Source organism: Ovis aries, chromosome 12 (genome assembly GCF_016772045.2).
Source record: "Ovis aries strain OAR_USU_Benz2616 breed Rambouillet chromosome 12, ARS-UI_Ramb_v3.0, whole genome shotgun sequence".
Taxonomy (NCBI): Eukaryota; Metazoa; Chordata; class Mammalia; order Artiodactyla; family Bovidae; genus Ovis; species Ovis aries.
The window spans coordinates 12,337,344-12,359,660 of NC_056065.1; the positions used below are offsets into that span (position 1 = coordinate 12,337,344).

The window sequence follows — 22,317 nt, forward strand, 5'->3', positions numbered from 1 at the left end:
AATTTAGTCACCATGTTACAAAAAATGGATTTGTATATGTTATCTTAAATTTTATTTTCATTGTTGAAAAGACTTTAGGTGATATAGATGAATGAGCTTGTTAAATTATCACGGGGTTTTGGTTTTGTTTTCATTTTTAAACAGATGATAATTAAAGAGCAAGGCAGTTAAATATAAGGTCTCTTCATATGACACAGTGAAAATAACTTTAATGTGTTTAAATTTAGCAAATGCTATAGTTAAGTCTTCGAGCATTTCAGGGGTCATGTATCTTCAATAAACTTTGTTCCCTTTTTTGCTCATAAAGAATGACTATACTGAACATAACCAGATAGTCAAGCTTTGTTTTCAGCTTTTTCTTTAAAACAAATTTGTTTTTAATATTCCAATATTTTCCATTTAGCTAAAAGTTATTATTTACTTTTATTTGCAGTGAAAAATTATAAAAGATTTTGTGAGAGCAATAGCTGTCCCTATATTTTATTCAGGAAATCTCATTTTTCTCAGAGGATGTTTGTTTGATTTGTAATCTAGACATTACTAGAAATTTTATATTATAATTAAAATATGGTACTTAAATACAGGGAATGCTTTTCATAATCCTGCCCATGCACTGAAATAAATTAATTTATACTTGGCACTTTACAAATATTTTAAAATTTAATCATCTTAAGAACACTGTAAATGTTTTACTCCAATATTACAGATGAGAAATTGAAGTTAATATTTAAGTACCTTTGCCAACATGTTGCTCTTGAAAAGTGGCAGAGCCAGGATTTAAATAAAAATATGCCACATTGTAAAGATTTTACCTTTCGCTGAAATACTGTATTACTTTTCTCATAATGCTTTCTGTTGCTTCCATTTGATTCCAAGGCTGTTTATTGATCTTCTATTATGTACAAAACGTGACAGTCTGGTTTGACTTTTGTCTCCGTGCTTCATGACACCTCAAGACATCTAATTCAACCCAAGTCTCTCTTTGAAGTCAAATTGCTTCTTTGACCCTTTTTTCTTTTTTTTTGTTACTGGTCATAAAACAAAAATTTAAGTTATATTTCCTGTGATTTTTTTTTTCTTTTCACTATACTTCTAATTTTTTTAACAAAATTGTTTCCTATTCTTAGGCCAATATCCCATGTTAACTTTTAGCCTGAAATTTTCCTTCACTGACCACAATTATGTGCCTCTTTTTTTAATTTGCGTGTCAACCAAGAGGTGCTTTGAAGAATATCAGGTCAATAAATGAACAGAATCCGTAAATGTGAGGACCATAAGGAAAATCAGAAATCCTGAGTCCTTATCTTGAAGAAATGTATGGAATAAAGACACTTAGAAGTTAAATGAACATCTGAGGATCAGGCATCTGATTAGGGGGCTCAGGTATTAAGACTCTTGGGCTTTCGTTACATATTTTTGCAATTCCTTCAGCCAACTTTCAGTACTGTCTGCATGTTTTTTACTTGACTTCTATAACTGCTTATTTTGTTTCCTTTATTTGGCTCTTCATCCCCCCACAGACATCCACTCCTTGAAGTCAGGGCTTGGCTTCATTAAAAAGTCCTGGTATGATTTTGAAGGATCTCATGGAGTATTTCATAATTTATATGATATCAGATGCTTCTGAAGAGCATTTCAAATGAAAAAGCTGCATATTAGCTCTTTGTGGTCCTTGAACAAGGCTGTTAACATCAACCCATGGTTTTTTTCTTATGAGATCAGAAAGTTTGCATACAGTCTTAACTCTACGCATAAAGCAATCAAACTCTTTGAAAAGAGACTGCCGCAAACAAAGAAAATATCAATCAACCAAAGAAAAAACAGAAAAATAATTTTCTTAGTTGATCTTTGAAATGCATAATACCTTGTTTTCATATTCACAATACTGGGAGTTGATATTAGCGTTAAGATCAGTGACAAAACACCTCGATTAAAAATTTCTACTCCAATATCATTCTAAAATAAGAAAATATGCCTTTGTCTAATTTGATGACAGGAAGGATAACCAATACTCAGTGAGAGCATTTAGTACCACATAAACATTAACTGGACAAATGAAGAAATTAAAAAATATTTATTTCTATAGGTGATATACAGATTTATATTTTACAGTTCAACTAAAATAACATTTGCCAAAACCAGATGTATGGCATCTTTAAATACCACCATTTACAGACCATGCAACCCACATTTATAGGAAGAGAAATATATAACTATTAGCATCATCTTATTTGAATAATATAGTATTAAATTATTCAGTGAGATGAGATTTGGAACAAGAACATGATCAGTGGAAGAACACTTTCTGAATATAAGCCAGTCCGGCAGATGCCTGAGTTCCCAGGGCCTTGGACTCCTTGCTTTTTTATTTCTTCTCATTCCAAAAATGAAGGCTCACTCAGGGGATAAGCCTCTTCTGGTCATTATTGAAATGACTGACTACCCACTGTTTTAGTGGCAAGTTCCCCTCACAGATGAGAAGATGTCCCTCCCTGGAGCCATTGCATCATCTGGTCATGTGTCTGTGACCAGCACTGGTGGCTCTGTGTGACTGCGTGAGTGTATGCTCACTTTGGAAGGAGCCACATGTGGATCACATTATCAGTGATCAACCTAGGTTACGTATGATCTGGAAGTTCTATAGAGATAAATGTCTCCTCTCAACAGTTTCTGCTGCTGGTTTATAACTAGAGGTGATAGATTGCTAATTCAAGAGCCAGGGTTAGTAAACCAAGAACAAATGGTCATCCTCTCCCATTATGAGAACTGGATTGCTGCTATACTTTCTTTAATCAAGCCATAGAGAAGCTTCATCATTATAGAAAGTGTCCAAATACATGTCTATTTGAGCATTGTAGAGTCTGCATCTAGAAAAAATTTCAAACTAGATAATTGGCCAATCTGTTGACAATTTTGCAAAAGCTTAACCTTTATTTAACTTTACAATCTTGTACAACACTGTTTTTATTTCCTTACTGCCTTTTAATTAAGGAGCTTTCTGACTATGAATGAAATGAAGTCGAATGGAAGCTTTTATAGAATATCTTGGCAGATACATTATATATTGTTAGACAAATAACAGTTTTGATTTGCATTTTTTAAATCATTTCAAATGACACACTTATTTTAAAAGACATACTCATTTGTTAACATAAACATGCTGTATCTTAGAAGCAGATGAACAAGCTTACGAATAAAATGAGCAAAAGTAATTTTCTTTATAACCAAATGGCAACATCTGACTTTACATCCTGAAATTCAGTGCAGGTAAATGAACGCGATCGTCTTCTAAGATTTGTTGGTCTCTGTGATCTTCCTTCTGTCAAGTCTAAATAGATGTCAGATTTCAGAAAACGCATGTAACTATCTTGTTCCATGAGCTGATATACTCTGCTTTGGGCAACATCAAAACTGTGGAGGGTGGGTTGGGTGATGCTCTTGGAGATGATTTCTTTGGTGTGAAAATCAAGATTAACCTGGATGATAATAAAAACAAAACGGTAATTATAGTCAGTCTCCTTAAGTAAACACCTTGAGAAACAAAAGTACAGGACTGATTCCAGGTCAGAGGGGGCAAACTGCGCTTGGATGCCAGGTGAGTTTCCTGTTGTGGGCCTAGGGATCCAGTGATTCATTCTGGGCTATCATTTCATCTGGCTCTTCTCTTCCTGTGAGCCTGTTCTTTCTGTCTCTGCTAATGCAGCATCATGGACCACTGAACTGGTATATACCCAAGAGATCATTAGAGTCAACTCATTTTCAAAATGAAAACTAAACTTAAATTATTTTGCATGAAGGTTAACAGTGTGTTTGGGACATATTTGGGATTTCAATGTAAGGCTTTTGCTGTATTTCAATGCTTTTATCATTTTATTATATACCTATAAGTATATGTGTGTTGAAAATGCCTATCTTTTAAAGACATAAAATCTTTAAGGTTTTTTATCAAAGCACTGATGACATATTTGATGGTAAATTTTTAGTTTTCAGGTAGGTTTCTTCCTTTCCCTTGATGGGTAACAGCACATAACCAGCTGCCTTTGTCTGCACGTGTGCGTGCTCAGTCACTCAATCCTGTCCCGTTCTTTTAAGACCCCGTGGACTGTAGCCCGCCAGGCTCCTCTGCCTATGGGGTTTCCCAGACAGTAATATTGGAGCAGGTTGCCACTTCCTCCTCCAAGGGATCTTCCCAACCCAGGGATCAAACTTGAGTGTCTTGCATCTCCTGCATTGGCAGGCGGATTCTTTACCACCTGGGAAGCCCTGCTTTCGTTTACCTGTGTATAAGTTTGGCCTTGGGGAAAACAGGATAATACATTGAAACACAAAACAGATTGAAACACACTGAAACTAGGAAAATAAGTGTCGTTTCATGCAAAATGATGTCTACACAAGCAATGCTATTTCGTGGACAATACCAATTTATAGTCAAACAGAAATCTTAGCAGTGACAGACTACAAGTTCTATTCTTCAATGAAAAGACCCTATTTATTGAGCACGTACTAGAAATATAGAACCTCTAATTCATATTTAAGGATAGTCAAGTAATACTTGCTAGTTTATTAGCCATTTTAGTAATTCTTTTATACAGTTACCTCCTACAGTTACCTCATTTGAGCTTGCAATCAAAAAAAGAAAAAAAAATCACAATTGCTTTTCCACTTGAATTCATTACCACATTAGGTTTAGCTTATCTTTCTATTATGAAATTTTCTTTTCATTTATCTTAAGGTATGGGGATGATAATTATGGGGCAACTTAAACTTCGTACAGGTAGATGAGCTAACATTAAAATGGTATATGATACAAGCTTCTTGATTTCTCTTATCCTCACCACATGTAAAAATGTTTAGTTTCTATAAGAGGTTACTTGTGCTGTGATTAATATGATAAATGAATGAATCTTAATGTTGCAATTAATTATATTCACTCAGTCTAGAATAAAAATATCTCAAGGAGTAATTTCAATTACACTTTTCCTTCCATGGCAATATCTTTATTTTTATTTTTTAATTGTCTTATAATGATTCTGTTTGTATATAGAAACTTATATACAAACATATCTCAGAGATGTTTCACGTTCCCTTCCAGGTTACCTCAATAAAGAGAAAGCAGTAAAGCAAGTCACACAATTTTTTGGCTTCCCAGTGCATAAAAAAGTTATGTTTACATGATAGTCTAAATGTGCAGTAGAATTATGACTGAAAATACAATCTACATACCTTAATTTAAAATGCTTTATTTCTAAAAAAAGGCTAGCCATCATCTGAGCCTTCAGCAAGTCATAGTAGTAATATCAAAGAACACTTATCACAAATCGCTGTAATAAGCATAACAAATGATGCAAAAGCAAGAAGTTTTGCAAAAATTATCAAAATGTGACATAGAGACCGGAGATGAGCCAATGTTGTTGGAAAAATGGCACTGATAGATTTGCTCAATGCAGGGCTGTCACAAACCTTTAACACAGTATCTGTAAAATGCAGTAATAGTGAAGGGCAATAAAATGAGGTAGGCTTATAAAGAGACACCATTTTTGTTTCAGCAAAATTCTGACCTTTCTGGTAGAATGTACAGCAGTACTGATTTGATGAAGTCATATTTTCTCAAAAAGTTTTCAAACAAATGTACATTTTTACAATCATCCTTACCTCTTGTGGAGCATCATTCTGTATAAATTTCTCATATATTGCTTTCGCTTTACGAATTACTTGTTGAGGGTCTTTGCTTTTCTTGAAATCTTCACAGGCTATCCAAAATTCAATGTTTTCCTCACTGAATTCAGTTTTAAGAAATCTGGTAAAAGTCTCCAGTCCATCTACCAAGAAAAGACGTGACATATTTTAACTATAAAATATTCATTCTGAGAAAACATATTACTTTGTATTAAAGTTTAACCATGAATGTTAGCAGAAGAGGTGTGCTGTCTTCTCTCTAATTCAGTGCAGTAGCATGCATCTTGGTCTTCCCTGGTGGCTCAAAGAATCTGTCTGCAATGTAGAAGTCCTGGGTTTGATCCCTGGGTCAGGAAGTTCCCCTGGAGAAGGGAATGGCTACCCACTCCAATATTCTTGCTTGGAGAATTCCATGGATAGAGAAACCTGTAGGATCTACAGGGTCACAAAGAGTAGGACAAGACTGAGTGACTAACACTTTCACTTTCTTCATTACACAGCACACATCTTGTACAGTATATATGAGTTGTTGTTCAGTTGTTCAGTCATGACTGACTATTTGAGACTCCATGGACTGCAGCATGCCAGGCCTCCCTGTCCTTCATTATCTCCCAGAGTTTGCTCAAACTCATGTCCATTGAGTCAATGATGTCATCCAACCATCTCATCCTCTGTTGCCCCCTTTTCCTCCTGCCCTAAATCTTTCCCAGCATCAGAATCTTTTCAAATGATAGACCATGAATCAATTAGCTGATTTCTTTACAGCTATGAAAAAGAAGTACCATTTCTGTTGAAATAAGACCAGTATCATACTTAGGCATGAGAAACAGGGACCTTTGGGCTTCCCTGGTGGCTCAGTGGTAAAGAACTGACCTACCAATGTAGGAGGCATGGGTTGAATCCCTGGATAGGGAAAATTCCCTGGAGAAGAAATGACCATCCACTCCAGTGTTCTTGCCTGGGGATCCCATGGACAGAAGAGTTTGGTGGGCTATGGCCCATGGGTTTGCAAAGAGTTGGACATGACTGAGCACGCACACATGCTGACTGTCTCAGCCACACCTTTCCCTGAGCTGTGTGTGGTAGGGTTATTCTACACAGCCAAGGAGCCATTCCAGCCGGAGACAATCACAACTTCTGCACTATGCTTCTTAAATTCAGGGCCTTAGAATTATCTGTAAAAAGACATTGTGTTTCCAGGATTTGCATAGATCTCTTTGCCAAGTTCATCCACAAAAGGCACCTGATCTAGTGGAATGCACACTCCAAGGCTTGGATGTGGACAGGACTTGAATTTGCATGCTGGGGTGTTCACCCAAATGTGATAGGAGGCATCTCACAATGTGGCACCAAACCATGGGTGGAAAGTGGAAGAAGACAGGCCATGCTATTTGGTAGAACTGGGAAGAGTATGAGAATCTTAAAATCAAACTTAATCTGCCACGTATCAAAACAGAAGGATAGAATATCTTCTTTTAAAGGTTTATTAGCTTGATCTATAATGGTTAAGAATCTAGAAATATAGTATTGGACTTCCATTTTCACTTTTATCCTGTGCCCTATGAATGTTAGGGGGCAAGTATCAAGTCTTATGGAAGACTGTTAGGGTTCAAGTTCTTGTTCAGCTAGTGACTATGTGATGTTGTCTTGTGGCTCAGCTGGTAAAGAATCCACCTGCAATGTGGGAGACCTGGGTTCGATCCCTGGGTTGGGAAGATCCCCTGGAGAAGGAAAAGGCTACCCACTCCAGTATTCTGGCATGGAGAATCCCACGGACTACAATCCATGGGGTTGCAAAGAGTTGGACACCACTGGGCAACTTTCTTATCTTATGGGTGTTGCATGAATTGGTTTTTCTTTCTGTGCCTTGGTTTCTCAGTATTAAAATGAAGATAATGATAGCATCTACCTGATAGAGCTGTTTAGAGATCAAATGTGACAAAATATACAAAGTGTGGTTAAAACAGAAACTGGCACATAGTAAGTATGAGTTTTGATGGTGATTGTGATGACGGTATTGATGATCTTGATGATTAAAGTATTTGTAAAGCTCAATTAAGTAACATTTCATAGCTAAAGCTGTGGCAGACTCAGAATTCAACATTAAGACAACCTGACTTTAAAACTAATTCTCTTTCAATTATTTATAATATTCTAGTCTTTTTGACTTATAGGTTTTTTTTTACATTTAACTTCTTTGAAAAAATTATACATTTACATGTAGTCATAGGAGATAAAAGAGCCCATGTACTCTTTACCCAGTTTCCACCAATATAACATTTTACAAAACTGTAGTAAAATATAACAAATAGGATAATGATACTGATATAGTTAAGATACAGAATATTTCCATGATTGCAAGGATATCTCATGTTGCCTCTTTACTGTTACAGTCACATTTTCCCCATATCCAACCCCTCCTTAAACTTTAAGAATCAACACTCTGTTCTCCATTGTAATAATCTGGTCAATTCACAAGTATGAATCATGTAGTATATATTGCTTGGGGTGGCTTTTTTCATCTACCATGACTCTCTGGAGATGCATCAATATATCAGTAATTTCCTCTTTTTCGTTGCTGTGTTGCATTCCATGATGTAGATTTGTTTAACCATTACCACTGAACCATTAGGCTTTCCTGATGGCTCAGATAGTAAAGAATCTGCCTGCAGTGCAGGAGACCTGGGTTATATGCCTGGATTGGAAAGATCCCCTAGAGAAAGGAATGACTACCCACTCTAATATTCTTGCCTGGAGAATTCCATGGACAGAGGAGCTTGGCAGGCTATACAGTCCATGGGGTCACAAAGAGTCAGACATGACTGAGCGACTGTCACTTTCACTTCCACTTTTCATTGAAGGTTTTAGGGAGCTATTATCAATAAGGTTGCTGTAAACATATATGTATACATCTTTTTTTTAAATTTTACTTTATTTTACTTTACAATACTGTATTGGTTTTGCCATACATCAACATGAATCCACCACAGGTGTACACGTGTTCCCAATCCTGAACCCCCCCTCCCACCTCCCTCCTCATACCATCTCTCTGGGTCATCCCAGTGCACCAGCCCCATGCACACATCTTTTAATATAGACATATAAGATTTTACATCTCTGGGATAAGAGAAGTGAAGCTGTTCAGTCATATGGTATTGAAACAGAGAAAAGGGCATTCATTGCAGGAGCATTAATACAAGATAAAAATGTTCCTTTTAGATTTTTCAGATAAATACTCTCAGTGAAATTCACATTTGAGTTGGATACAAATGATTCTTAGGGATCTTTCTTTAGATTTGTTCTCCACTCATTCAGTCACTAAGTCATGTCTGTCTCTTTGCAACCCCATGGACTACTGCTGGCCAGGCTTCCCTGTCCTTCACTATCTCCCAGAGTTTGCTCAAACTCGTGTCTGTTGAGTCGATGATGCCATCCAACTGTCTCATCCTCTGTCGTCCCTTCTTCTCCTACCTGCAATCTTTCCCAGCATCAAGGTCTCTTCCAATGAGTCAGCTCTTCACTTCAGGTAGCCAAAGATTGGAGCTTCAGCATCGGTCCTTCCAGTGAATATCCAGGGTTGATTTTCTTTAGGATTGACTGATTTGATCTCCTTTCTGTCCAAGGGACTCTCAAGTGTCTTCTCCAGCACCACAATTTGAAAGCATCAATTCTTCAGTGCTCAGACTTTTTAGTAACCCAACTCTCATGTGGTTGTGGCTTATTTCTCTTTCTGCTCTTGCAGGTGAGTTATTACAAAAGGAAATTGCATGAGGCATGAGCTCTGTCTGGATTTCTCACTTGGCAGCATTTGATAATAACAGTATCCTCCTTTTTGAAATATTCTTCCTAGGATTCTAGGACAGCATACCTCCTAATTTATACCATCCAATCACTTTAATGTAATTATCTGCTCTGGCTTAACATTGTTTGTTCCCTGGTTAAATGTGATGTTCACAGGGATTCTTTACAGTCTTCTCCTTTTGTCCCCTCTTTCCATTTCTTAGTCTATTCTCCTATATCTTCCTCTTATAACATTTTCCCTGAAACTCCTTTCCCTCTTATCTTCTTCTGTATTTTATGCATATTGCTGGCATCTACAGGCAAGATAAGGTGTTACAAATAATCTTGGAAAACAATTAAGATTTTTGAGTTAAATTTACTTTTAATTAGATCAAAATAAGAATTTTAATCTCATCATATGAAATCATTAAAATAAATTTTTCTCTTAACCTCAGCTTTTCTCCAACTACTGATCTATATGGTTCCCCTTGAAAATACAAAGTCTTTTGAGTAAGCCTTATACAGTTGGTCTGTTAATCTCCCCATTTACTCATTTATTCATTTACTTCCCTAGACACTAAAGTGTGGTTCCTACTCAACACTTGACTTAAATAATTTTTACCAAAATGACTTACTGTTATATTCAGTGGAAAAGTTTCTTTCCAATCCATATATTACTTCATCTCTCTATATCAGCAGACAAAGATATGTTTATAATTTTTCTATGGCATGTACACTTTTGAGTTTCTCCTTTTTCCTCTGACTATTGCTTTTCTTCAGAGTCCTTTGGACAGCAAGAAGATCAAACCAGTAATGAGCTATATGACTCATGTTCCTAAAGGAAATCAACCCTGAATATTCACCAGAAGGACTGATGCTGAAGCTGAAGCTCCAATACCTTAGCCATCTGATGTGAAGAGCTGACTCTTTGGAAAAGACACTGAAGCTGGGAAAGACTGAGGGCAGGAGGAGAAGAGGATGACAGAGAATGAGATGGTTGGAGGGCATCCTTAACTTAATAGACATGAGTTTGAGCAAACTCTGGGAGAGAGTGAAGGACAGGGAAGCCTGGTGTGCTGCAGTTCATGGGGTTGCAGAATCGGATGTGACTTAGCAACTGAGCAACAACAATTGCTTTTCTGAATACTTCTCAATTTATCCTTCTTCATTCTTCCCTTTAACTCTATATCTAGGACAATCACTTCAACACTTCAAGACAATGAATATGCTGATGACTTTCAGAAATCATCTCTAGCTCAGATCTCTTTCCTGAACTCCAAGCTTATATTACCTGGTAAACACCTCCACTGAATTTCCTACCAGAATAATCACATCACAGCTGAATTCATTATCTTCACCCCAAAGCTTCCCAGAATGTTTCCGTTTAATGACACCATCCACTCAACATCATAACCCACAACCCTGATATCCTCAGAGATCCCCAATTTTTCTTCTCAACCCAATTGATAATCATATCTTGTCAACTTATCTCCTTCATATATCATACATCTCTCTTTAAAAATATTTAATTATTTATTTTATATGGCTGTGCTGGGTCTTAGGTGTGACATGTGAAATCTTTAGTTGAATGTGAGAACTCTTAGTTGCTGTATGTGGGATCTAGTTCCCTGACCAGGGAATAAACCCAGCCCCCTGCATTGGGAGCACAGGCTCTCAGCCATTGGATCACCAGGAGAGTCCACCTGTCTTCATTTTAATGCAATCTGGAATTACCTTTATTCAGATGAGGGTTATCTTTTACATAGCTATATAACTACCTTCTGTCAATAACTGATGATTCTATCTCCAGTCTTCTCTTGCTTCCTTCTCTCCCAACCCTCCATTTTCCGAGTTTATTATCCACATTCTAGTCAGTAATATCTTTCTAGAGTACAAGTTTAAATATGTTTCTTCACTGTTTAAAATTTCCCAGAAGTGCCTTAATCTCTTTCCACTATCTTTTTCACACTTTAAGCTCCAAGCATAGTGAAATAACTTAGAATTCCACTCATGTGCCATGTTCCCACATGTCTTTACCTTCTATTGGAAACATTTTCTCTTCCTACTCCAATTTTATCAATCAGATTTCATCAGGTTAGTCTGTATCAGCCATTGAAGTTTAAATCTGGAAAGATTTTACCAGTCTCTCAAGGGTAAGTTGAGTATCCTTCATATATGACTTCCTAGTACACTGGGTAGCAAATATTGTGCTGCAGTTGCTTGCTTATTTTTTGTTTCTCATTTTATATTATGAGATTTGTGAGAGGAAAATCCTTGTCTTATTTGCCAAAAAAAAAAAAAAAAAAAAATCCCCAGCATGAAGAAAACACTCAATTTTTCCTTACTAAAAGAAATAAGCAATAATTGAATACAAAGGAAAAGTACAAAATTTCATCAAAAATACAAAAGTTCTAGGGTATGTTTTTGTTTATTTAATGAAATAGAATACTTTTAAAAGAAATTGTCAGAGCCAGGAAACATTAAACAGCAATAAACAAAAAAACAAAGAATCCTGTCCAATTATAAATATGGACACCAAAGATATGAAATTAACATTATACTATCCATTTAAGAAGTCAATCCTTATTTTAGCGTGATGCCTTTAAACATTTAATTAATGTTCTAATTTCAAGCTTGTCAAGCAAAAATCTTATTACGGTTTGGCTCCTTTCTTGAGTGCACAGAAGAGAAGTGGCTACCAGTGACAGTTTTATTTCTGAATCTATATTATTAAGTTGGACCTCAGCCTCATGAGTTTTGCCAAAGCGAGCCTCTACTGAGTGTTGGGTCCTTCTTAACATGCTAATATTCAAGTCTGCAAGGTTAGATTTTTGTGAAAAATGCCAGCCAGAGTGGCTTCAGATAAGTTGACAAGCCTTCATGGAGGTACACAGCTCCATTTTGGATATCACTGTGGGTTATTCAAGCATATTCCCAATTTTTTTTGTCAACTATTTTATCAAATAAATTTGTTTTTCCACCAGATTTCCCACCAAGCAACTCGTTAATTTATTGAGAAAAAAATATGTATTGAGTGCTAAGTATTTTGGGGACACTGATCTAGGTTTTGGAGATCCAGTAGTGCTGAAAATGTTTCATTATATTGGGACTTGAATGCATGTGCCAGGATTTGAACTGGACCAAAACCCTGCTTGGGACTCTAACTCACATGGCTGGGACTCAAACCCAGACAAAACTCACAGTAATGAAACTCGGGTTCTTGTTGTCTTATCACAGCGATAGGTAAGAAGTAAATTTATTCAGAAACACACTCTACAGACAGCATGGGCCATCACAGAGTGAAATGTGGTGTGGTTAGCTTTTATGGGCTGGCTAATTTCATAGAATAGTGAGTGGGATGTGAAGAACTGACTCATTAGAAAAGACTCTGATACTGATAAAGATTGAAGGCAGGAGGAGAAGGGGACAACAGAGGATGAGATGGTTGGATGGCATCACCAACTTGCTGGATATGAATCTGAGCAAGCTCAGGCAGTTGGTGATGGACAGGGAAGACTGGCATGCTGCAGTCCATGGGGTCTCAAAGAATTGGACATGATTGAGTGACTGAACTGAACTGAACAGAATGAGTGGGTGGTTATTCCGACTCTTTTGGGGGAAGGGGTGGAGATTTTCAGGAGTTGGGTCACTGCCCACTTTTTGGTCTTTTGATGGTGCCTTGGAACTGTCATGGTGCCTCTGGGTGTGTCATTTAGCTTGCTGATTGAGGATCAAGGTCCAGTTGAAGTTGACTTGTCTGCCATCTTGGACCCATTTGATTCTTATTGGTTTTTGTTGTATCCTCAGGCTTTGTTGTTCTTTCAAAAGTTGTGCACTGCCCCTTTCCCTCCTGTTTCAGTACCTAGTAGACAAAATCCTTGCTTTGATTTTTAAACTAGAGTCTCACCTTAAATAGAAAGAGATATTGCATTCAAACTATAAAAAAGAAGAGGACCATAATAGAGTAAAAAGAACCAAATTTGCCTTTTGACAGCATATAACCATAAAACTTATGGATGGCATCACCGACTCAATGAACATGAGTTTGAGTAAACTCCGGGAGCTGGTGATGGACAGGGAGGCCTGGCGTGCTGCAGTCCATGGGGTTGACTGACTGGACTGAACTGAACTGAGTCATAAAACTAGACAAAATATCCAAACAGTCATTTTCACAGAGTATAACTGGCAACCAGGCCTGGGAGCAGTGTGAGAAGAGAAACATATGAAGTGAGCCCTAGGTCTGCTCTTCCTTTTTACCTGAGAGTACATATAAGGCTGGAATGGATGCAGATGGAGCTCAACAAAGTTAAAAATCTTGTTGAGGAGGCAGAAATGAGTTTGGGGATCATAATATGTGTGGAATATATGGGTCAATGTAGTAAGAAAAAAAAAAAAAAGAAATATGCAAAGGGTTCCTGGACATCGACATGCAGGTTCTCTGCCGATTCTTGGCTGAGGGTCACACTGTACATGGGCAGGGTAAACTCTGTGCAGCCCAGAAGAGTGTAGCTGCTGTGAGGCTGAGAGGTGAATGGAGATCAGAATTTCTGTAGGTATGGGAGGCTAGAGTTCTGACCCAGCCATAATGGAGACACCCACAAAGGTCATGTTTTTGTCTAAATACTTTGCCTAAAGGTAAAGTCTTTGTCTTCAAACTAATATACATTGGAAAGAGATTGGTTCTAAAGATCAATCTGATCAGAAATAATCAAGGGGATCCACCAGTGATTTAATCAGAAAAAATAATGTAACAGCATAATCTAAGACAGAATAATCTAGACTCCTATACCTTCCTTCTTGCTCATATGCAATAAATATTTATTAGGAATGCAAGGAATATCTAATGTGACCTATTATCAATAACAAAAGTAGTCAAGAGAAATTGACCACAACGTATTTAAAATGTTGGAAATTGGACTTAGGATGTTATAAAAGCTATTATTAGTATGTTGAAGAATGTAAAGTTTAAAAAAGACACAATCAGTGGATAGATGCAAAAATGCAGCAGAGAAATTAAACTTATATAGAAAATAAAAGGAAATTATAGAACTAAAATGGAAAATATTTGAAGGAAAAAATTCATTGGATGGGTGTGATAACAGATTAAACTGCCTGAAAAGATCAATAGACCCAGAGGATAAGTAGGTAGAAATTATTTAATCTAAGGCTAGAAGGAAAATTTCACAATTAGAGATATAGATTTTAATTCTATCCACTCATAAATTTGTAGAACAAGTAGAATGTCAATGAGAATATATAAAACAGAATGGGAAAGACTAGAGATCTCTGCAAGAAAATTAGAGATACCAAGGGAACATTTCATGCAAAGATAGGCTCAATAAAGGACAGAAATGGTATGGACCTAACAGAAGCAGAAGATATTAAGAAGAGGTGGCAAGAATACACAGAAGAACTGTACAAAAAAGATCTTCATGACCAGGATAATCACGATGGTGTGATCACTCACCTAGAGCCAGACATCCTGGAATGTGAAGTCAAGTAGGCCTTAGAAAGCACTATGAACAAAGCTAGGGGAGGTGGTGGAATTCCAGTTGAGCTCTTTCAAATCCTGAAAGATGATGCTGTGAAAGTGCTGCACTCAATATGCCAGCAAATTTGGAAAACTCAGCAGTGGCCACAGGACTGGAAAAGGTCAGTTTTCATTCCAATCCCGAAGAAAGGCAATGCCAAAGAATGCTCAATTTACTGCATGATCGCACTCATCTCACACGCTAGTAAAGTAATGCTCAAAATTTTCCAAGCCAGGCTTCAGCAATATGTGAACTGTGAACTTCCTGATGTTCAAGCTGGTTTTAGAAAAGGCAGAGGAACCAGAGATCAAATTGCCAACATCCGCTGGATCATGCAAAAAGCAAGAGAGTTCCAGAAAAACATCTGTTTCTGCTTTATTGACTATGCCAAAGCCTTTAGTTGTGAGGATCACAATCAACTGTGGAAAATTCTGAAACACATGGGAATACCAGACCACCTGACCTGCCTCTTGAGAAATCTGTATGCAGGTCAGGAAGCAACAGTTAGAACTGGACATGGAACAACAGACTGGTTCCAAATAGGAAAAGGAGTACGTCAAGGCTGTATATTGTCACCCTGCTTATTTAACTTAGATGTAGAGTACATCTTGAGAAAGGCTGGGCTAGAAGAAGCACAAGCTGGAATCAAGATTGCTGGGAGAAATATCAATAACCTCAGATATGCGGATGACACCACCCTTATGGCAGAAAGCAAAGAACTAAAGAGCCTCTTGATAAAAGTGAAAGAGGAGAGTGAAAAAGTTGGCTTAAAGCTCAACATCCAGAAAACGAAGATCATGGCATCTGGTCCCATCACTTCATGGGAAATAGATGGGGAAACAGTGTCAGATTTTGTTTTGGGGGGCTCCAAAATCACTGCATATGGTGATTGCAGCCATGAAATTAAAAGACGCTTACTCCTTGGAAGGAAAGTTATGACCAACCTAGATAGCATATTCAAAAGCAGAGACATTACTTTGCCAACAAAGGTCTGTCTAGTCAAGGCTATGGTTTTTTCAGTGGTCACATATGGATATGAGAGTTGGACTGTGAAGACAGCTGAGCGTTGAAGAATTGATGCTTTTGAGCTGTGGTGTTGGAGAAGACTCTTGAGAGTTCCTTGGACTGTAAGGAGATCCAACCAGTCCAGTCTGAAGGAGATCAGCTCTGGGATTTCTTTGGAAAGAATGACGCTAAAGCAGAAACTCCAATACTTTGGCCACCTCATGTGAAGAGTTGGCTCATTGGAAAAGACTTTGATGCTGGGAGGGATTGGGGGCAGGAGGAGACGGGAACAACAGAGGATGAGATGGCTGGATGGCATCACGGAATCGATGGGCGTGAGTCTGAGTGAACTCTGGGAGTTGGTGATGGATAGGGAGGCCTGGCGTGCTGTGATTCATGGGGTCGCAAAGAGTAGGACATGACTGAGCGACTGAACTGAACTGACCATTATCACCTAAATTGACTTAATTGACAACTATACAACATCTACCAAACACATCTTTTCAAACATATGAGGAAGATTATCCAAGATGGAAAACAAGCTAGGATTTAAAATGAAGTTAAATAAACTTCAAAAAACTGATATCTTGGAAAGTATGTCTGTTGCTCTTAAGGGTTTTAGTCAAAATCAACTAGTAACATAGCTATAAAAGTCCCCAAATATTTGGAAATAAAATGTTACATGTAAATAATTTATAGGTCAAAGAAGAAATCACAAGAGAGATTAGAAACTATTGAATTATTATAAAAATACAGCACATCAAAATTTGTGGAATACAGTTTAAACTGTATTTATAAGAAAATTTACTGCATGAAATGCTGTACTTTACTAATAAAACATGGTCCAAGTTTCTACTTTAAGAAACTTGAAAACCAAGAGCAGATTAAGACCTCCATAAGTAGAAGGAAAAATTTATAAAATCATAGCAAAAGTCTATATAAAAGAAAACAAAGCACAGAGAAAAATTTTCAATGCTGAAAGTTAGTTCTTTCAAAACAGAACCCCAAGTGAGGCTGTTTAATAGTAGGAAGCAAATGAGTGGTATTATCACAGAATCTTAGAGATATTACAAAAACAGTAAATATTATGAATGATTTTATGTCAATAAAGGTAATTTAAAATGGGAATATTATTTTTAAAAATACCTATCCAAATTGACATTGAAGTGGAAAATCTGCAACTCTAATTAATAAATAGATCTTTATGATAAAGATCTCCCCTCCCCCTCAAAATCAGTCTTTGGGCCCAGATTTTGTGAATTTCATCACAAATGTAAGAAAATAAGTATTTTAATCTTCCAGAAAACAGTGGAGGGATGAATAATTGCCTTCTTATTTTCAGAGGAGAGAATAACTTTTAATACCAAAACTTAAAATTATAACATGAATACCACCCCAGAAATAAAAATTAAGAAAGGAAAAGAAAATTATAGACCAATGATCATAGTCGTAAAGATTCTGAACAAAATATTATAATCAAAGTCAGCAATTTAAAGAGGGAGAAGCATATATTCTAGCATTAAGGCTAAAACAATTTTGAAGTAAATGATTGCTTTCTTTGTCTACTCAGTTCATTCTCAACTTATATTCATTTCTTCTATTCACTGGTCTCTAGAAGTATTCTTCGTAGTCCGTGGTTATTTGTAATATAATAAATTCCATACAGAGTGAAGTAAGAAAAAATGGATATGGTAGAATTATGGCGATAGCTAAAAGGGTTTGCATTTATAACATGTTTAGAGGTTTTGAGGGCTGAGTGCTGTTTATATGCATGACTACATTTAGTATTTACAACAGATGTCTGGAATATATCCTACGGTCATTTACATAGCTGAGGAAACTGATAGTCATATAAATACAATTGTCCCAGATCTCACTTTTCAAACAAATGTATTGTAGAAATGTAACTTTCTCAAGAAGGCTACATTTTCTGTCAGAGGTAGAGCGACGGTCTTCCAAAGAAGTCCATGCCCTAATTCTCAGAACCTGTGAATCTGTTACCTTACTGTGGAGAAAATGCTTTGCTAATTGATTAAGATTAAGGACCTTGAGAGGGGGGAATTATCATGAATTATGCAGGCAGACCCAATCAAATCATTCAGTCCTTAAAAGTGGAAGAGGAGGGCAGAGAAATGGATCAGGGAGGAACAATGTAAGGAGCACTGCTGCTGCCCTTGAAAGTGGGAGCAGATGTTCCCAAGCCGAAGAATGTGATGGCTCCCAGAAGGTGAAAATGACCTTAATTTAGAGCAGGATTAAGGAGGCATTGGTCCAAAATTTCAAAGAACAGTTCTGTCGGGAACCCAGGTGAGTAGGAAAGGGATTCTTAGCTAGACCTTCGGCAAATAACAAAAGTGTGCTGACACCTTGATTTTTTTCAGGTGAGGTTCATGCTACACTCCTGACCTACAAAACTACAAGATAATACATTTGTGCTGTTTTAAGTCCCTAAGGTTGTCATAATTTGTTACAGCAGCCACAGGAAGCCAATGCAGTCTTCAGATCATGTGTTATATATCACCACGTATTTCTCCTATATCTGGAACTGGTCCTCTTTGGCATGAAGCACTTTTTTTTAATGTTGAAAGAAACTGTTTGATTATGTTAGAGGTCCAGAAACTTAATGTGAGAAATCAGTAGCCAGAAGTGACACAACCTACAGACATTTCTTCTTAGGTATGGGATCTCTCCAAGCACTACCGTAATGGAGGAGCCATGTGGGCCTCTTCTGCTCCACAGCTCCTTCCATTGGTGTTTGCACTGGGATAAGGGGGGAATCTGCTGTTTCTTTCCCTCAGTAAATTGATCCTGGGCGCCAGATGTTAGTGGCTAAACTTTACTGAAAAAGCTAGGAAGACAGGCAAAGGTCAGTCTCCATAAGAATTTGTGAAGGCATCCCAGGACTGACATACAACCCAGAGCTTGTCCACAGTGATTAGATGCTAGTAAGATAATTCCTAGTCAAGCACAACTGTCTTAGGAGGCCTTAGTGCTAAGCGCTTCCTGGATAAGTCAACAAATTCTAGTCGCTGAAAAGAAGGAAGAACAATCAATGTCGGTGATATTGAACTACTCTTTTTCTTACTTCTCTGGCACAGTTAGTGTTTGATTTTCAAGATTTATTTCTCTTGCTGAGTAGTGTGATTTGGTCAGAATGTAGCAGGGACATATAAGTGGATAATGATTCCTTAAAGCATTCTGACAGATTTTCCCCAGATACCTAAAAATGTGTATATTTCAGAGTAAAGTTAATGATTTACCTCTGTTTTTATTATTTTTAAGCCAAGATAGCCGTCAAAGTGAACACAGGGGGTCAGACATGTGGGTTCTATCCTGGCCTGGTGACCCATTAGCACTCATAGGGACTGTGATTCCTTAGTGTGTTCTAGTTTGATTTTCCTTTCCTCAGTTCCTTTCTCTCTCTCGAGCTCAGTACCTGAATGCCTGAAAAAGCAGTTAGAGTCATTATTATTGTGGATGATTACATTCCTTTAATTTTTGAAAACTACCATTATAGCAGCAACCTTTCAAGACTTCGGGTAAAGCTGGAGCCCAGGCTGATGACTTCAGAAAGCAGGCTGAATAAGCATCCTTTGGGTGCTGGTTGGCAACAGCTTGAAAACATCTTTCTGTTCTATTTACATGACTAGAAAGATAGTTTTGTTTCACAATCTCTGGTTTTACTTTCTGTCCCTTTTCCCCCTTCTTCTCTAATGATCCTAGAGAGACTAAGGCACAACAGGCCTTTCAACCCTTAAATAAAAACTGCAACAGAATGGTGGCAATGTTAGGTGTGTGAAAGCAAAAACCACAGCATACACAACCACCTGTAGACCAATTGGCTTGACCCAGACTTTAGACAGTTCCTTAGTCATGCCCCAGCTTCTAGCCAGAACTTAAAAAATATATTGAGAATTCCCCTTGATGAATTTTTAATGTAACCAAAAACCATTGCTTACCACCCATACTTCCTTCCTCTTTCAAATTTCTAAAATGCTTGCCCTTTTGTCCTCCAATTAACATCCACTTTTTACTGGATTGAATACTAAATATATGTGTACTCTATTAATTTATCTCTCATAATTATCTACATTCTTTGCATTTCTAATAGATTTCTGAAATTTCTTATTTGCTTGGTAACAGCTATAAAATAGATTTCCAAGGAGAATCCCTTGACTAGGTATCAGGAAAGACAGCAAAATTATTGTGAGAACATGTTCAGATAACTCTAAGAAAGCAAAAGTGGTTACGTGGAAAAGTGCACTCAGATTTTGCAAAGCCTGTCACTAGGTGGTATTGCTCTGTGTTCTGGTGCAGATACTGCCTCTTGACCTTTTGTTCTTAACCACTCCTCTGTTACTATTTAAATGGAAATTAAAGCAAAGCTAGCAAATAAAATGCCTTACAACAGAATGGTCTGTTCCAGGTCAGATCTAGATTGGAGAGAGGTAACTAAGAATATGTTTTATTGGTTTTATGGATAAAGTTACTTTGACCTCAGTGAAGGGAAAGGCTTTTTTGCATTTTATTCTATCCATATGTCACATGGAAGCATGGACTAATCAGTTTTTAAATACTGGATTATTCTTAAAGCCAGTTGATAAGTAACTGTGACAATTTTAGGAGGAAATGGCTACTTTTCTTATTAATAAATCTCAAGTATAATAAACTGTTTTTTATATTGACACCTAAAGGGGATCATCCATTTGCCAGACAACTGAAAGTGTTACTCATTAAAAATAACTTCCTTATCTATCTCTTAATTATTTGTGAAACACCTAGTATGAACCTGAAAACTGTAATATAAACTGAAAAGGCAATAATATTAATTACAGCAGCTGCAAGTTTTGAGTCTTTTATAAATTATTGGTGCATTGCTATGTGCCTTTGATTAGGGAAGTTCCATTTAATTTTTAAAAATTTATTTATCTTTTTGTTGAAGGATAATTGCTTTACAGAATTTTGCTGTTTTCTGTCAAATCTCAACATGAATCAGCCATCAGTTCAGTTCAGTCGCTCAGTCGTGTCCGACTCTTTCCGACCCCATGAATCGCAGTACGCCAGGGCTCCCTGTCCATCACCAACTCCCAGAGTTCACTCAGACTCACATCCATTGAGCCAGTGATGCCATCCAGCCAACTCATCCTTGGTCGTCCCCTTCTCCTCCTGTCCCCAATCCCTCCCAGCATGAGTCTTTTCTAATGAGACAACTCTTCACATGAGGTGGCCAAAGTACTGGAGTTTCAGCTTTAGCATCATTCCTTCCAAAGAACACCCAGGGCTGATCTCCTTCAGAATGGACCGGTTGGATCTCCTTGCAGACCAAGGGACTCTCAAGAGTCTTCTCCAACACCACAGCTCAAAAGCATCAATTCTTCAGCGCTCTGCCTTCTTCATAGTCCTACTCTCACATCCATACATGACTACTGGAAAAACCATAGCCTTGACTAGATGGACCTTTGTTGGCAAAGTAATGTCTCTGCTTTTGAATATGCTATCTAGGTTGGTCATAACTTTCCTTCCAAGGAGTAAGCGTCTTTTAATTTCATGGCTGCAATCACCATCTGCCGTGATTTTGGAGCCCTCAAAAATAAAGTCTGACACCGTTTCCACTGTTTCCCCATCTATTTCCCATGAAGTGATGGGACCAGATGCCATGATCTTCGTTTTCTGGATGTTGAGCTTTAAGCCAACTTTTTCACTCTCCTCTTTCACTTTCATCAAGAGGCTCTTTAGTTCTTTGCTTTCTGCCATAAGGGTGGTGTCATCCGCATATCTGAGGTTATTGATATTTCTCCCAGCAATCTTGATTCCAGCTTTTGCTTCTTCTAGCCCAGCCTTTCTCATGATGTACTCTGCATCTAAGTTAAATAAGCAGGGTGACAATATACAGCCTTGACATACTCCTTTTCCTATTTGGAACCAGTCTGTTGTTCCATGTCCAGTTCTAACTGTTGCTTCCTGACCTGCATACAGGTTTCTCAAGAGGCAGGTCAGGTGGTCTGGTATTCCCATGTGTTTCAGAATTTTCCACAGTTGATTGTGATCCACACAGTCAAAGGCTTTGGCATAGTCAATAAAGCAGAAATAGATGTTTTTCTGGAACTCTCTTGCTTTTTGCATGATCCAGCGGATGTTGGCAATTTAATCTCTGGTTCCTCTGCCTTTTCTAAAAGCAGTTTGAACATCTGGAAGTTCATAGTTCATGTATTGCTGAAGCCTGGCTTGGAAAATTGTGAACATTACTTTCCTAGCGTGTGAGATGAGTGCAATTGTGTAGTAGTTTGAGCATTCTTTGGCATTGCCTTTCTTTGGGATTGGAATG

General features: G+C 37.5%; 1 protein-coding gene across 2 annotated transcripts in view; it reads right to left on the reverse strand.

Annotated features, from left to right (window-relative positions):
* Window positions 1-2,059: 2,059 nt before the first annotated feature.
* Window positions 2,060-22,317, reverse strand: part of RGS18 (regulator of G protein signaling 18) — a 30,127-nt gene continuing 9,869 nt past the window's right edge. For both annotated transcript variants that reach the window (XM_042257076.2, XM_004013590.6), the window contains 2 exons: window positions 5,653-5,819; window positions 2,060-3,476 (listed from right to left, as the gene is read on the reverse strand). In XM_042257076.2, coding sequence (XP_042113010.1) covers window positions 3,219-3,476; window positions 5,653-5,819 — 425 coding nt within the window. In that variant the 3' untranslated portion in view covers window positions 2,060-3,218. The remainder of the gene's footprint in view (window positions 3,477-5,652; window positions 5,820-22,317) is intronic.